The sequence below is a fragment of the Oncorhynchus keta genome, chromosome 19 (assembly GCF_023373465.1).
Source record: "Oncorhynchus keta strain PuntledgeMale-10-30-2019 chromosome 19, Oket_V2, whole genome shotgun sequence".
NCBI classification, from domain to species: Eukaryota; Metazoa; Chordata; class Actinopteri; order Salmoniformes; family Salmonidae; genus Oncorhynchus; species Oncorhynchus keta.
The window spans coordinates 64,597,891-64,615,542 of NC_068439.1; the positions used below are offsets into that span (position 1 = coordinate 64,597,891).

At 40.7% G+C, this 17,652-nt stretch overlaps 1 protein-coding gene and 1 long non-coding RNA gene across 2 annotated transcripts in view; one reads left to right on the forward strand and one right to left on the reverse strand.

Annotated features, from left to right (window-relative positions):
* The window catches only part of LOC118398686 (mannosyl-oligosaccharide 1,2-alpha-mannosidase IA-like), a 169,735-nt gene extending 163,432 nt beyond the window's left edge, over window positions 1-6,303 (reverse strand). Inside the window, exon 1 of the mRNA XM_035794262.2 lies at window positions 5,563-6,303. Within this exon, the coding sequence (XP_035650155.2) occupies window positions 5,563-6,066 (504 nt within the window). The 5' untranslated portion in view covers window positions 6,067-6,303. The remainder of the gene's footprint in view (window positions 1-5,562) is intronic.
* Window positions 6,304-11,007: 4,704 nt separating this feature from the next.
* On the forward strand, window positions 11,008-17,418 carry LOC127909632 (uncharacterized). Its single transcript, XR_008072232.1, has 3 exons — window positions 11,008-11,319; window positions 12,791-14,706; window positions 14,814-17,418. It is a non-coding gene; the product is annotated as an uncharacterized LOC127909632 (long non-coding RNA).
* The last annotated feature ends 234 nt before the right edge of the window (window positions 17,419-17,652 follow it).

A 17,652-nucleotide genomic window follows, 5' to 3' on the forward strand; every position in this document is an offset into this window, starting at 1 on the left:
TGAGTTCAATCAACAAATCAGAGCACATATTGATGGGTACACTTCCTGCTTTGCTCCTCGCAATGGCCGCCAGTGAACCCATTATGCCATCATTGACTTGAATAGATCCGGTAAAGAGGTCAATGGAACACAGATGTTGGGGGATAGAAGAAGGACGCAAGATTGGTGCACATTCAAAGCTGACCTAAAAATCTGGATATTTGTCAAATCCGTCATGATTGATGCATTGTAAAAGGCCCACAATGTGGTTACTAAAGTATATATTTGGAAGTTTTCACTGCATAACATTTATAAGTTCTTCCTTTTCACGTTTAGGAGTTTCTGCTAAATGCTAACTCCTGATCGTATAAACTGGTAGCATAGCTAGCATAGCGAAATTAGCGGTGGTAGTCAACGCAGTTTTTAACTGCAGTTAAAATGACGATGACGTGAACATAAACTCAGCAACAACAAAAAAGAAACGTCCCTTTTTCAGGACTCTGTCTTTCAAAGATAATTCGTAAAAATCTAAATAACTTCACACAGATCTTCATTGTAAAGGGTTTAAACACTGTTTCACATTCTTGTTCAATGAACCATAAACAATAAATGAACATGAACCTGAGGAACGGTCGTTAAGACACTAACAGCTTACAGACGGTAGGCAATTAAGGTCACAGTAATGATAACTTAGGACACTAAAGAGGGCTTTCCACTGACTCTGAAAAACACCAAAAGAAAGATGCCCAGGGTCCCTGCTCATCTACATGAACTTGCCTTAGGCATGCTGCAAGGAGGCAGGTCTGCAGATGTGGCCAGGGCAATAAATTGCAGTGTCCATACTGTGAGACGCCTAAGACAGCGCTACAGAGAGACAGGACAGAGAGCCGATCGTCCTCGCAGTGGCAGACAACGTGTAACAACACCTGCACAGGATCGGTACATCTCATCATCACACCTGCGGTACAGGTAAAGGATGGCAACAACTGCCCAAGTCACACCAGGAACGCACAATCCCTCTATCAGTGCTCAGACTGTCCGCAATAGGCGCAGAGAGGCTGGACTGAGGGCTTGTAGGCCTGTTGTAAGGCAGACACAGCATAGCCAGAAACAGCGCAGCCTATGGGCACAAACCCACCGTCGCTGGACCAGACAGGATTGGCAAAAAGTGCTCTTCACTGAAGAGTTGCGGTTTTGTCTCACCAGGGGTGATGGTCGGATTCGCGTTTATCGTCGAAGGAATGGCGTTACACCGAGGCCTGTACTCTGGAGCGGGGGCAATTTGGAGGTAGAGGGTCCGTCATGGTCTGGGGCGGTGTGTCACAGCATCATCGGACTGAGCTTGTTGTCATTGCAGGCAATCCCAATGCTGTGAATTACAGGGAAGACATCCTCCTCCCTCATGTGGGACCCTTCCTGCGGGCTCATCCTGATATGACCCTCCAGCACGACAATGCCACCAGCCATACTGCTCGTTCTGTGCGTGATTTTCTGCAAGACAGGAATGTCAGTGTTCTGCCAAGGCCAGTGAAGAGCTCGAATCTCAATCCCGTTGAGCACGTCTGGGATCTGTTGGACATTAACAATAGACATTAACAATAGCCTAAATATAGGCACATTTTACTGGGGGGGGCAACAAGAAGATTTGGGATCTTAACCCCATGGCATCTTTCCCCCACACGTTTCCATGCATTTCCATTGTTTGGGTCGAGTTCCATTGACCTCTAACACATGTATTGGGATGCCTGTTCTAATCATTCAATTTTATGGTTCATCTACCATCTCTGATATACCCATACAGAGAAAGATGGCCAACGCGGTTCCTTTTTCTCATTTGTACAATAATTTACAGTGGAACCTTGAAAGCATGACAGGCAGGTGGTTGTGCAAGGGAACTAGGCCCATCAACTACAAAACTACTTTCAAAAGAATGGAAATATATTTCTGTACAATTACAAATAAAAATAACCCAGCTTGTCTAAAACAAACCACACAAAACATCACTGCTGGTTATTAGGCTGAGCAATGTTTCCATAGCAGGCCTAAATCAGCATATCCCTACCCCTATACAAACGAGGAGATAAATGATGCGATTCTAAGCCCGATGCTGGGACCTGAGCCGAGGACTCAGTCTCACAGGCAGCTTTGCACCCATAAACATGACAAATGTTGATTGACTGCTGAAACATTTGCCACCACTGCAGTTTCCTCTAAATCACCTTATGCCTCCTGAATAAATTTGATCTCTTCGAGATGTGTATTTTGTCAGCAGAGGGGCTGTATCAACTATCAAAGTAAGCTGATAGTCGACATGAGAAGCCAAAACCAAATGCACAGAGGCCAGAGAAATGTCATGCTGAAGTAGGGCTGGACGGTGTACCATATTTTACGATATACTGGTGGTGATGCATGGACCATTTTGGGTTTTATCTTTACCTGCTCTTTTTTGGGGGGTGGGGTTTACCCACCTTTCAGGTTATGTCAATATAGGACTTGTTTTACTATGGATATAGATACTTTTGTACCTGTTTCCTCCAGCATCTTCACAAGGTCCTTTGCTGTTGTTCTTGGAAAAGTACGTTCATCTATAGGAAACAGAATGCGTATCCTTTCTGAGCGTTATGACGGCTGCGTGGTCCCATGGTGTTTATACTTGCATACTATTCTTTATACAGATGAACGTGGTACCTTCAAGCGCTTGGAAATTGCTCCCAAGGATGAACAGACTTGTGGAGGTCTACAATTCTTTTTTTGAAGTCTTGGCTGATTTCTTTTGATTTTCCCATGATGTCAAGCAAAGAGGCACTGAGTTTGAAGGTAGGCCTTGAAATACATCCACATTAACACCTCTAATTGACTCAAATTATGTCAATTAGACTATCAGAAGCTTCTAAAGCCATGACATCATTTTCTGGAATTTTCAGTCAGGCACAGTCAACTTAGTGTATGTAAACTTCTGACCCACTGGAATTGTGATACAGTGAATTATAAGTGAAATAAAAACGAGTTTTAATGACTCCAACCTAAGTTTATATATATATACACACACACACACACACACACACACACACACACACACACACACACACACACAATATTTAGGCCATATCACCCAACCCTATGCTGGAGTGACAAATCAGCAAAGTTTCTTACAAGTGGTGAGTATTTTTTGGGTCAAGTATGGTGATGTACAAAAACAGACATTTGCCCACTGAATTGGAGTGATTCTGACCCCTTCACTACTCATACATTATTTACATTATTTACACTATCTATCAAAGTATGGGAGTTAGGGGTGGGGGGGATTAATACATTAGAGCATCGCAATATTATTTTTGACTATATTTGATTGATTATATGACCTTTTTTTGCTGGGAACTTAGCTAGCACTTGTCGGCTGTACCTGCGTCAAAACTTTTGTTTTTCTCCTCCTATAGCTTGACATCAATCTTCTCTTAGATAGTGAGCCAACATGTTTTCAGCACTTTCATAACTGATTAAAACTTTCATTCTTATGGCTCTCTTGTCCCTGTACTGCAGACATATAATATAGTGAGCAATATATTTGGAACAACAAACAGCAATATATTTTTTACGTTACAGTCTTATTCTAAAATAGACAAAAACAAATTAAAATCCTTAGCAATCGTCACACAATACTCCATAATGACAAAGCGAAAACCGTTTTTTATTTTAGCAAATGTATTCAAATAAACAGAAATATCTTATTTACATAAGTATTCAGACCCTTTACTATGAGACTCAAAATTGAGCTCAGGTGCATCCTGTTTCCATTGATCTTCTTTGAGTTGTTTCTACAACTTTATTGGATTCCACCTGTGGTAAATCCAATTGATTGGACATGATTTGGAAAGGCACACACCGGTCTATATAAGGTCCCACAGTTGACATTGCATGTCAGAGCAAAAACCATGAGGTCGAAAGAATCGTCCATAGCGCAACGAGACAGGATTGTGTCGAGGCACAGATTCTGAGAAGGGTACCAACAAATGTGTGCAGCATTGAAGGTCCCCAAGAACACAGTGACCTCCATAATTCTTAAATTGAATTAGTTTAAAACCACCAAGACTCTTCCTAGAGCTGGTCGCCCAGACAAACTGAGCAATCGGAGGAGAAGGGCCTTGGTCAGGGAGATGACCAAGAGCCCATTGGTCACTCTGACAGAGCTCTGGAGTTCCTCTGTGGAAATGGGGGAACTTCCAGAAAGTACTGAGTAAAGGGTCTGAATACTTATGAAAATGTTATATTTAAGTTTTTTTTATTTGTAATAAATTTGCTAACATTTCTAAAAACCTATTTTTGCTTGGTCATTATGGGGTATTGTATGTAGATTGATGAGGAAAAATAACAATTTAATCAATTTTAGAATACGGCTGTAACGTAACAAAATGTGGAAAAGGTCAAGGGATATGAATACTTTCCGAAGGCACTGTAGAGACATGATATTGAATTGCAATAGATATCGTATCGGCACCTAAGTATCGTGATAATATCGTATTGTGAGGTCCCTGGCAATACACAGTACTAATGGGAGTGTCTCTGAAATGGTTGGCTCATTCATTGTTTAAAAACAGGTCTGTCAGGAGGATAAAGGTTCACACACATTGCACTGAATGTGGATCTAACGTTCGTCTGCTGATTGTGTTTTAGGGACCACACACGGTTGATTTTTCAAGTAAAATCAGTGCACACTGTTCGCAAATTCAGAGGTGCTAAGTAGTGTGGGCCAGCAAACATTACTGGTGTGTCTGAGCCCTTAGACCTGCTTGCCCCATCTCACCAGATATAAAGGTAGTGTGATTTATGTCTCCTACTTCATTGTAGTGTCTGTATCCTGACATTGCACAACCATTGGAAAATAACTAGGCCTAACTTATGTAAAATACAATTGACTGTTCGTTTCCACAAATCCCAGTTGTGAGCCTCACCGAGCTAGGTTACATTTTACTTCAGTGTTGATATTGTGTATTACCATAAGTGTAATAAGCAATGCGCAAGCCTGCTTATTGTTACACTGTCCTTAGGGTTAGGGACACTGCTGTGAGTATAGTCTAATAATGTACCACTTAATTAGGGTACACCACAGGCATTATATACTTAGAAAAAATAAAATGGCTAAGCATATATTTTGAAACAATACATTGCCCTGAGCTACACAGTACACTGTAAAAGTGTTGCCCCAAATGATATAAAATGGACTATGTTGTGGTTTGTCTACAGGACAAGGAATACACAGGATGTACTCTGGTCAATCTGGTGAGAATGAAAAGGATGATATTGAGAACATAGAAAGAAATACAGGATGGATTTCTACAGTGTATCTGGATACAAAGTAAATTCATTAGTTCAAAGTTTCAGCTGACAACATTATGCCTGTGCTGTGTACAGACTAGAGTCGTAAAACTGTATTCATGTGTGTTGTGTACAAGGAACTTGCCGATTAGGCTACACAGTATAGCAAACGCAGGCAGTATTGGAAGCGAAACTAGCTAACCACACACACCAAATGTTGCCATTCTGGTTGTCTTTATATCTTTTTATTGTTTTGTTTTTATCACTCACCTCTTTAATTTTTGCTCGTCTCTCTTTGGTTTCCGGATCGGAGGGCTCGTGCCCTGTTGCTCCGGGTGGCCGAACATATTCAATGACTGGCAGGTTATTGTAATCTTTCCCACCTTTACCTTCCTTCAAAACTTTGTCCTTCTCGTCTTGTATATCTTGCTTTATCTCGTCTGGTCGTTTCTGGAGAGTGTCTTTTGCTTCAACCAAAGCCTTTTCGTGGTCCTTTCTAATCTTGGTTAATATCTTTTCTTCGGTCCCAACTGCAACGTTTGAATCACTATCCGTACCTGTTCGCGTGTTGGTTTCTACCGCAGACGAGTGGAAGAAAACTCCGCTCAGTAGCTTCGATGAATCCGGCAGGAAAAAAATTGCCCCGAAACAAAGCGTAATAAAAGCGCTAAAAACTAATAGCAAAATGAATTTCTCTGTCAATCTAAAGGAGGTCGGGCTGGCAGACTTCCTACTCGGGGTAGCTGTAAAAGGCAATAGAGTTGCTACTGGCATTTTCCTTGTCGTTCAAGACAAAACAAATGAATTAAATTCTAAAATCGGCACCGTCTTAGATTCCGTACAACAATATTAGTTATCAATTTCCCATATGTATATCAGAAATTAATAATTTAGTATTCTGTAAAAGTTACACTATTGAGCAGTGTCCTGCTGTTTCAACTGCCCATGCTGAAACACATCTGCCAAGCTCAGAACAGAACGGAAAGAATGGCAGCTATGCGCTATTGACAGCCCTAATTGTCCAATGGCTTTTCTCTGCGCGTACAGTTAGCAATTGTGGGCGTGTTTTCCGGATCCGAAGGTGACACACTTGTTTTAATGTCTTGTACAAACGGAATTGTTCACTCACAAATAAAGACACATATAGTGATCAAAACGATCAAATAAAGTGGTAATATAAAACGTTTCTAGATGTATGTCTTCCGTCAGTCAGTAGATCTTTGACATTCCACATCGTCTCTTGCATTTATTATGTGCCTTTGCGGGATTCGTCACTAGATACCACAGCCACAAAGTATTAACCCCGCCTATTTCTGCAATTTCTCTCAATTCTGATTTTAAACTTAACCTTAACCACAGTGTTAACCTTATGCCTAACCCTAACCTTAAAATATATATTTTTTAAATATAGCCAATTTTGACTTTGTGGTTGCGATTGGCTGAGGATTGTCAGAGGACATATTCTGGGTGATTTGTGCAAGGGGGGATCCGATTCGAACCAAAAACCTTGTGTCCACTCCCGAGGCTACTTTAGTAAGCCAAGATTTTGCATTGGTTGGACTTACAGTGCATTCAGAAAGTATTCAAACCCCTTAACTTTTTCCACATTTTGTAACGTTACAACCTTATTCTAAAATGGATGAAATAAATGTTTTTCCTCATCATTCTACACACAATACCCGATAATGACAAAACGAGAACAGGTTTTTAGAAATGTTAAATGTATTAAAAATAAAAAACAGATACCTTATTTACATAAGTATAGAGACCATTTGCTATGAGACTCGAAATTGAGCTCAGGTACGTCCTGTCTCCATTGATCATCCTTGAGGTGTTTCTACAACTTTATTGGAGTCCACTTGTGGTAAATTAAATTGATTGGATATGATTTGGAAAGGCACACACCTGTCTATTTAAGGTCCCGCAGTTGACAGGGCATGTCAGATCAAAATCCAAGCCATGATGTTAAAGGAATTGTCCGTAGAGTACCCAGACAGGATTGTGTCGAGGCACAGATCTGGGGAAGGGTACCAACAAACGTCTGCAGCTTCAAAGGTCCCCAAGAACACAGTGGCCACCATCATTGTTAAATGGAAGAAGTTTGGAAGAAGAAGTTTGGAAGAAGAACCACCAACACCATTCCTAGAGCTGGCCGCCCGACCAAACTGAGCAATCGGGGAGAAGGACCTTGGTCAGGGAGGTGACCAAGAACCCGATGTTCACTCTGACAGAGCTCTAGACTTCCTCTGTGGAGATGGGAAAACCTTCCAGTCACGTCTGGAGGAAACTGTGGGGATGTTTTTCAGTGGCAGGGACTGGGAGACTAGTCAGGATCGAGGGAAAGATGAAAGGAGCCAAAGTACAGAGAGATCCTTGATGAAAACCTGCTCCAGAGTGCTCAGGACCAACAGGACACCAACAAAGTACTGAGTAAAGGGTCTGAATGCTTATGTAAATGTAATATTTCAGTTGTTTTTATTTTGAATACCTTTGCAAATATTTCAAAAGGTTTTTGCTTTGTCGTTATGGGGTATTTTATTTGTTCTACCTTTATTTTTGTGTAGATTGAGGGGGGACTATTTAATCCATTTTATAATTAGGCTGTAATGTAACGAAATGTGGGGGGGGTCTGACTACTTTCTGAACGAACAGTGGGTTAACTGCCTTGTTCAGGGGCAGATCGACAGTTTTTTTCAACCTTGTCATGCTCTAACTACTAAATAAAACCCAAAGAATGCTCTTAAATATATATTTTTTACAAATATAATAGTTTTCCCTTAGTTATGTTGGAAGAGATACTAGGAACTTAAAGGGATCATTCAAATTACAAAATGACACATTTGGTTCCTTACCCTATGGACAACGTATGACAGCAATCCATGTTTTGGTTTTATTTCCCGGCCACTGTTTCCAAATGCATTTGTGGCACAAATCCCATGTAGCGTTTTGCAATCTCTTTAAACATTCCCTCTAGTGCAAACTGTTATTGGGGGAGAGGTCTATATAATTAAGCAATAAGGCGCGAGGAGATGTGGTATATGGCCAATATACCACGGCTAAAGGCTGTGCTTAGGAACAACCTCGACATGCCTTATTGCTGTTAGAAACTGATTACCAATGTAATTAGAGCAGTAAAAATAAATGTTTTGTCATACCTGTGGTATAATTAAGGGAAATGACATTGTGTGCAATTCACTTCAGTTAATTATTTTGAGAGGAAAAATCCCCAATTACTTAAAATTTGTCATTTGTGTTACTACTCTTACTGGTGGCACAATGTTATCGCAATGGTACATTAAGTAATTAAGCTGTCATATTAGTTGATTTAGAATGATAAAATACCCAAGTAACTTAAATAAATAATCTAGAAAAAGGAAGTAATCCCCCCCCCCACCAAATGCCATGCCCAAATGGCACGGTAATTCAAGAACGACCCTTATGTAAAATGAGGCCCGCCTTATCCCACCAGATGCCAATCACTTACAATAGTCCTTCATCTCATGATTCTGTTATGTGATGATTTGTATTGGAACAAGCAACATTCCCTAGAAAAGAGTAGCCCTGCTTTGACATGTTTTTCACTCACATTAATGGGATTGCCCTAAGCCAGGATTTACTCAACTCAGTCCTCGGGACCCCAAGTGGTGCACATTTTGGTTTTTGCCCTTGCACTGATTCATATTATCGCCTAATCATCAAGCAAAAACCATTACATCCACCCCTTGGGTCCCAAGGACAGAGTTTGGGAAACGCTGCCCTAACTTGTACTTTTGTCCAGATTGGTTGCTTACAAGTCATTTAATCTTTACAGTACTGCTGCTATATGATGACATTGACACATTCACAATACTATTTGTCTATGCAGGAATTCAAAAGAAAATTGAAATGACAAAACATGGTTGCTCTGACGTTAGATGCTTGTTGCAGCAATCTGCTGACAACCAATCATCCTGGATATTATTTTCTGTTTCCTTTCAATGCAATCTAACGTCAATATCAATATTTCCTGGAAAGATCCTGTGTTTGATTGACACTTCCAGAGAGTTTTGAGAGGCAGAATCAGTTACTAGTGTTGGTTGTGTACCCAGTTAAGCTTTGCATCCAATCAGATGTTAAGTAGGCCATGTCACCCAGCTGTGTAATTTCTCCTTGCTCCCTCTTTAGCTATATAGTCCAAATATAACCACAGATTCAACCACCATCGCCACCTTGTCCCCCAGGCAAGATGGACTCATTTGTGTAGCTGAAGAGCGAGGCTGGATATATTCAGTGAAAAGGGTCACTAATTGGAGTGGGAGTTTAAACTCCCTCACATTCCATTTTGTTCCTCCCTGACAGAAATCAAACAAATGATTTTGAAATGTTTTAATAAGAGTAGAACATATTCTAATTTGTAGGCCTACTGGACTGTTTGCTTTGCATGCAGTGAGGCTTAAACAAAGAATGTGCCAGCCGAGTTTTTGGAGGAAGGGGGCATTCATTGTAAAATAAAAAGCAGAGCAGAAATGATCATATCAAAGCACACTAAGGCATGTGAGGTCTGTATTATCTAATTCTACACCAGAGGCTTCCATGCATCTTTTTCTCTGCACTAGCAAGCATTAACTTATCATTGTTATTTCCCCTCAATGGAGTTAACGGGGCTTCCTGTTGAGGAGAAATGGAGGCTGTGAAGTCATTTCCTGAAAGGAAGTATATACAGTGCTTTCGAAAATTATTCAGACTGCTTGACATTTTCCACTTTTTCCAGGCTTATTCTGAAATGGATTAAATAAATACAATTCCTCATCAATCTACACACAATACACCACAATGACAAGGCGAAAACAGGTATTTAAACATTTTAGCTATTTTTTTATTTACAAATTAAATACAGAAATACCTTATTTACATAAGCATACATACCCTTTGCTATGAGACTCGAAATTGAGCTCAGGTGCATCCTGTTTCCATTGATCATCATGGAGATGTTTCTACAACTTGTTTGAAGTCCACCTGTGGTAAATTAAATTGATTGGACATGATTTGGAAAGGCACACACCTGTCTATATAAGGTCCCACAGTTGACATTGCATGTCAGAGAAAAAAACAAGCCATGAAGTTGAAGGAATTGCACGTAGAGCACCCAGACAGGCTTGTGTCGAGGCACAAATCTAGGGAAGGGTACCAAAAAATGCCTGCAGCTTTGAAGGTCCCCAAGAACACATTGGCCTCCATCATTCTTAAATGGAAGAAGTTTTGAACCACCATAACTTTTCCTAGAGCTGGCAGCCCAGCCAAACTGAGCAATCGGGGGAGAAGGGCCTTGGTCAGGGAGGTAACCAAGAACCCGACGGTTATACATTTGCGAAAATTTCAAACTATTTGTGCTTTGTCATTATGGGGTATTGTGAGTAATTTGAGGGGGGGGGGGACAATTTAATCCATTTGAATCCAGTCTGAATACTATGGAGTTGAATGGGAGACATTGTACAGAATATGATGTATGAGGTTTGACATGATTACATCCATAAATGATGACTACTGTAGATCTACACATTCATAAAGGAATGTATCAGTATGACGGTATCTTTCATACAGCATACCTTTTATTGCAGTGTTTTTCAAATGATTACTTTCATGAACTATGACTAGGTCTACACAATTATAAAGCAATGTTTGAATATGACGGTATCTTTCATACAGCATACCCTTTATTGCTCTGTATTCTCTGTATTCTCTGTATATACCTAACCAATGCCTCATATGTGAAAAACTTAAACAATATTTGATTAGACTACGTGTTTGAAATGACATAGCAAAAGACTTGACTGAACTTGTTGACCCAGTCTCCAATGTCTTCCTTGTTTACTATCCTGTTAGCATTGCACCAGTCCCAGAAGAATCCGTGTCTTCTCTACACACACTGCTGGATTGTCAGCAGCAGCCTTTCAGTCGGGAGCTTCATGCAGGGAAACATGCGCCGCACGCCACCCACTCAACACCTGCAGCAACAACCCACCTGCCGAGTTCAGAGCTCTGCTACAGGTAATTCATCATGGGTAATACACTGTGATCATATTCCATTTTCCTTTCACACATCATTATGAGGGCTTGTAGGGAGTGCAGCCCAGAAAACACAGTTGAGTTGAAGAGCATCTTTTAAATGACTAAAATGTAAACATTGAAATGTAAATTGTTACTGTAATAGGAAATTGCATACAAAGGTTCTACTTGGAACAGGAGGCACATGAGGTAAATTGAACAACATGCTTGGCTTGCCTTTTGATGGGTTTGAGGATGCAATTCTGTTTGTTTGCTTATTGTATGGAAATTGGAAGAATAATTCAGTAATAATTACTTCTTTCAGAATGCTGGCAGGCTCAGGCCCTCGATGAAATTAAATTTACACAACCTTTACGGTAATCTAGACTTCCTATAACTGGACAGGAAGTTCCAAGAAAGACAAATGTTACCTGAATGAATTAGAATGCAAAAGAAATGGTACATACTGTTATTTTGTCCTGATTATATGAACACAGGGCCATTTTTGTGTGCGCTAAAACAAATCCTACCAAATAAAATGTTTACTACCTTTGTAAATTAGGATACTGTAGCTACCAGCCTCAAGGAATTGGCCATGTTGACTCAAGTGAATTTTTGCTCCATCACTTTTAGCCCCATGCATTACGCATCCAAGCTCCTCTAGCTGCAGGCTTGACCATTCATGTGGCAGAATCGAAGGCTCTGTGAGAAGGCCGCTGTATAATTCCTAACTGATGTACATTAAATATTAATTACCCATTGCTTTTATACTCTGGTGTTTAAGTGTGAACTTCAAAGTTAAGGGAATTTAACATGCAAGCAAGTGTTTTTCCATAGCAACCAGTTGCACAATGGCAGTATTTCTCCATCTCTGTATGTGCTCCAGTGACGGATTCAATCATTACTCTACCCCGGTTTTGTGTGTAAGCTGTGGTGATACGATTGTTGGCTGATCCTATCAGTTTATGTAAGCTATTTTAATTGCGGTCTGTTTTCATGTGTGTGCTTCCATTGCAATATTGCTCAATAACACAGACTCAGGCGCAGGGGTTTACTCAATTTTCACCCAGTAAAAAATACCCAGAAGCATCTTAGACGGCACCTTCACCACAAATGTCTCTGTTTCTTTCTACCTATTGACTTACATTGACCCATGTAGGTTGACTGGAGCCAAAATTGTGCAAGCTCTTTTAATTATGATTATTTTTTATGTTAGCTAGAGAGAACCAGATATTTCCAATGTAACATATTCTGGTTTTACAGGGAAGATCATCTGAAATCCTATTAGTGCATTTTCTCCTCAGAGGACAGTCCCCTATTAATAGCATAATGTATGCTGATTCCCATGTAGAGCAGCATGTTGGGACCCTCTGGAACAGCCTTTGTAACCAAAAGGTCATGAAGCCCCAGACAAGTGTTTTGAGTTCTAATTTCGCAGGTCTGAAGTGTTTTGTTTGTTATTGTAACCTTCAAGAAACCTCGGGGAGCGGAGTGAAATCCTTCGGGGAGCGGAGTGAAATCCTTCGGGGAGCGGAGTGAAATCCTTCGGGGAGCGGAGCGAAATCCTTCGGGGAGCGGAGCGAAATCCTTCGGGGAGCGGAGCGAAATCCTTCGGGGAGCGGAGCGAAATGTTGCCACTCAAAGAGCTTTTGGTTTACCACTGGTTGTTTGTTAGCCTGATGATTGAAAATAGCTTTAGGTGTATCAACGGTCATGGTGTTAACCCAAGTGATTGCCTGAAACTAAGCCGAATCCTAGCCCTAACCTTTGCTCAGTCATTCTTTGCCAACCTAAACAACCAAGTCCTTTCCTGCACCCTCTTTGACTTTGAGGACTGCATTATAGACTCGTTGGAGCTGGGACACCATAGTGGCATGTTGCCACCCTCCTGAGAGACTCAGTGCAGTGGCTGATGTTGTGGCTTGTGTTTGTCTTCATCTCTCCCTTCTGTGGAGGTGTCACTGTTTTATCCAGGAGGCCCAGCCCTCCTCGTCTCTGTGCGGCCCCTGAGACATTGGGTGATTTTCATATGGGAAGGTATTTCCATATGCAAAATATTGATCAGGGAGGAGATTGAATTTGTTGTGTTTTTTTTAACCAGCAAGAGAGAAAGGCAATACCTCAAATATGGCAATCTATAAAAGTGTATATCCTGCCTTTCCAGGAGTAAAAACACAATGTTTCATATAAGGATGTAATGGTGAAAAGCTATTTGGGCAACCAATATTACTATTCCAGTGTTCACATCCACTACCCTAAAAAGTGTAAGCATAATCCTTGAAGGGTTTGGAGACAGTAACAAATGAGTTTGAATGAATTTAGGAATTACATAACTTTGCACCACAATAGGGAGTCAGAGATTATGCCACCATGAGATTTTGAGGTCATGGTCCTCTGCTCACTGTGAGGGATGCTACCATGTAATCACCAATCAACTAAGCCTATGCTTAAGGGCTGGCTACATATTCAGGCTTCCTCTGAAAATAAGCCTATGTCCTACAAAGTAATGTATTATGTTTTATTTTGTTATTGATCTCATCTACTACCTTGCTGTAAGTACCTTTCCACCTTTTTGCCAGTGTGTTGCTCATCATCCTTGAATTATTCATTTATCCCAAACTCTTCCTCCCCCTCTTCTCTCCCTGTTGCAGGCAAACTGAACACACTCTTCCTCCCCCTCTACTCTCCCTGTTGCAGACAAAACCAAACAAACTGAACACACTCTTCCTCCCCCTCTACTCTCCCTGTTGCAGACAAACTGAACACACTCTTCCTTCCCCTCTACTCTCCCTATTGCAGACAAAACCAAACAAACTGAACACACTCTTCCTCCCCCTCTACTCTCCCTGTTGCAGACAAACTGAACACACTCTTCCTCCCCCTCTACTCTCCCTGTTGCAGACAAACTGAACACACTCTTCCTTCCCCTCTACTCTCCCTATTGCAGACAAAACCAAACAAACTGAACACACTCTTCCTCCCCCTCTACTCTCCCTGTTGCGGACAAAACCAAACAAATTGAACTAAACGCTTGGCTTCAATAGATCTCTGTCCTCGCAATTGATAAGAGGAAAATATCAATATCACCATTTGCCGCAGTTTGGAGATGAAAACATAACCCTTCCTTATTTCTCCATTGGCCTTAACATCGATGTCTGTGGGCGGGAGGATAGCCTACAACACAAGGAAACTGTCTGACTTTATTATTACATCTGGATTCCTGCTTAGTACCACTATAACAGTCTCACTGACTGCAAGTAAACCACTATATTTATTTTTAAAGACTTTGATTATCCATAATGAAACACTGGGGTTTTCAGGCATGCTGCTTCTCTTGAAGTTACTGCGTTGTCAAGGGGATGAGAGAAACATCTCTACTTGAACAGCGGGGTCAGTAAACTGTGTCACATGATGTAATAATAACCAATGCAATAATAACCAATTCACTCTGGGGCTCTCTCGTGACTTTGAGATTACATTGCCCTCTTCCCCCGCAGGTGACCGGGACACCCCTCAACCCAGGCAGCCTGGAGAATTCCATGGCATGAGACAAACCACTGACCTCTCCCCTCCCTTCCACTGAAACTCTGGGCCTCTCTCTTAGGATGGTGCAGACAGAGGGGTGACAGAGTCAGGCCACCTGAGGGACTTTGGCATTGAAACATGTCTGAAGTGATAATTAATAGGAATTAGTATCACCACAAGCAGCACTTAGCAGCAGCCAGTGTTCAGAAGTTGAGAGAGGAAAGTGTAATTATGCTCGCACAAGATTGCCATAAGTATGTGCTCTCCCACTGCACATACCATTTGATTCTCTCACTTTATGTGACATGTCAAATGTTCTCAGCAGCGCTGTGTGATGATGAATAAGCTGCACTACCAGCGTTACCATATACGTGGGCTGATAACTGTGACCTGTCAATATACAAATGATTTAGCTGGAGTTTTTAGTCCCTGTCACATCTGAAATTAATATACTCTTCAATCCGAGTGAGAGATTCCACTTCATCGGAGGTCATAGGTACTTCGTTATTCCGACTGCACTCTAGTTTCTAGAAAATAAACATTCAATATGAGAGGGAATGAATAGAAAGCCGGGAGGTGTAATTGTCAGGCTGATGCAGTGCATCAGTTTTATATGACTTTTCTGAAGAATTAATGAATATGATATGGCCATATTGTGACAGTTCACAACCCCAAAGCTGCAGGGGAAAACAAAATGCTTCCATCACATTTTCATGACCTTCTTTAACGAGATTCTTCTTAGGCAGGCTTTCACCGTGAATGTTATCTTTGCATGTTTTTAACAGCTGTGGTAAAGTTTCCCTGAAAAGTATTGTTTCATTTATAACTTCTAACACCAAGGACAAAATCACACCCTGCAGGCAGCCTATGTAAGTTTAATGTTTTCACATTTATGATTTCTGGACAATTCTTAAATAACACCCCATTCCCCATATTGTGCACCAATTTTGGCCAGAGTGACATTTGTAATATTTTGTATAGAACCAAATATTATACCAGTTTATAAAACAACTTTAAAAAGCAATTGAGGGTTAATTTTTAACAATTTCCCATTGCATCAGAAGTAGACATGACAGCAGCATACTTTACCACTGGAAAATCTAACCAATCCTGACATCCTTTGTTATATTATTCCAATGAGATTATTAGATGACTATATTAATCCAAATCAAATCACTTACCAGTACATTGGCCTATCAGTGCTTTCCAAAGCCAAATAGTATAGTCAGGTTTAGATGGACTCTGACATTTTAAGTCATATTAGCCAGCATAATAGATTCAGCTCAGCTCATCAGAATTTGTTGGGTTTAGCAGAGTGCGCATTGACAACAGGACTGTTTGATATTTCAGACTATGGACAAGATGCTGACAAATTAAACAGCCAATACAGACCAGCAGTGTACTTGGTGGTTTTCAACCCACTTTTCTCAAGGTCAAATTGAGGCCCTTTGCATCATGCTGGCATCTAGCTATGAAATGACCCATTCTAAGCTCTCGGATCTACTCTGAAAAGCAAATCTCATTGATGAATTTGGGGGATTAACAATTGTCTGTGTTGGGATACTTGGTGAATAAAACTGCAGTGCTCATTACACTGGGCCTACAGTACCTTCCCAGGACTGGATTAGAAATTGACTGAAAGAGTCCGGTGTGGGAGTGTCTCTAAGCATTCATTAGCAGGTCAGTGTTTTGGTGCAGTATTAATCAAGGATTGTTCACTTATCCTCCATACGTTTGTATCACACACACTCTGCACTGCTCTGTCTCACAACTGTACCGTTCTCCCTGTACCAGAAATGTTGTATAGCTACGCGTACGCAGCTATTTACACTAGCTGTGCGATAGATGGCATGTCAATGCATTCTTTATGAGGGTGTCCAATAAACTGTAACAGTAAAAACCTGCTCCATATCTCACCCATCATATCAAACCATCATATCTTGATGGCTGCCTTAATATAATGTGATGAAGGGGGGTTTATAGAGGACATCCATGTAAGACAAAGCTTAACACACATTGCCATCAATTACCTGTCATCTTAACATCAAGTTCAGCCGTTTTGGTTTTTCTTTGAGTGAAATATTACAAGACCTCCATTGCGGCTCCGCAAAGTTAATGTGGCAATCACAATAATTTTACTGCTGCATTAAACTCTTGGGAAGATCATAAATGTGCAGTCAGCTCTTATGTCTCGAGTGCAACTGTGACGTGTTGTGCCTCTGAATCGTTTCCAGGAAGAGTTTTGCCTGTTTTGACTGCTAACATTGGTTGTCAACAGCAACAATGTAGAGGGTGAAATATGTATACAGTATGAGGAAGAGGCCATGGGATAAACTGTTTCTGAGTATGTTTGTGTTGACTATGGAACTTGACAAAACCAGTTATGGAATGTCCGGGAGAAACAAAGATGACAAAAATGTGTTGTGATGGCCATAGACTGCTGAATGTGCCAGTAGGTGAGCCTGATTCGTGAGTTAATAATTGGTTGTTTCCTGGTTAAACCAGGCCCAAAAAATCTAACAGAAGTATAAATGGTACATTTATCTCATGTGTATAATGATAGAATACCACCCACACATCAATTTAAACACTGCAACCTTGAACTCAGTTTGGTTTTATTTAGAACAATTGGCTGGCATGCCTTACCATAACTGATGAATGAGTCAATTATGTAAAAAAAAATCTGTCTAAGCATTCTTTGGGTTGAAAGGACTGCCCAGAACATTAAAAACATTAAATTATACACAAAGTGATATGTGATGGCTTGGGACCAAGATATTTATTTTGTGTAGTGTCTACTAAGTGTACCCT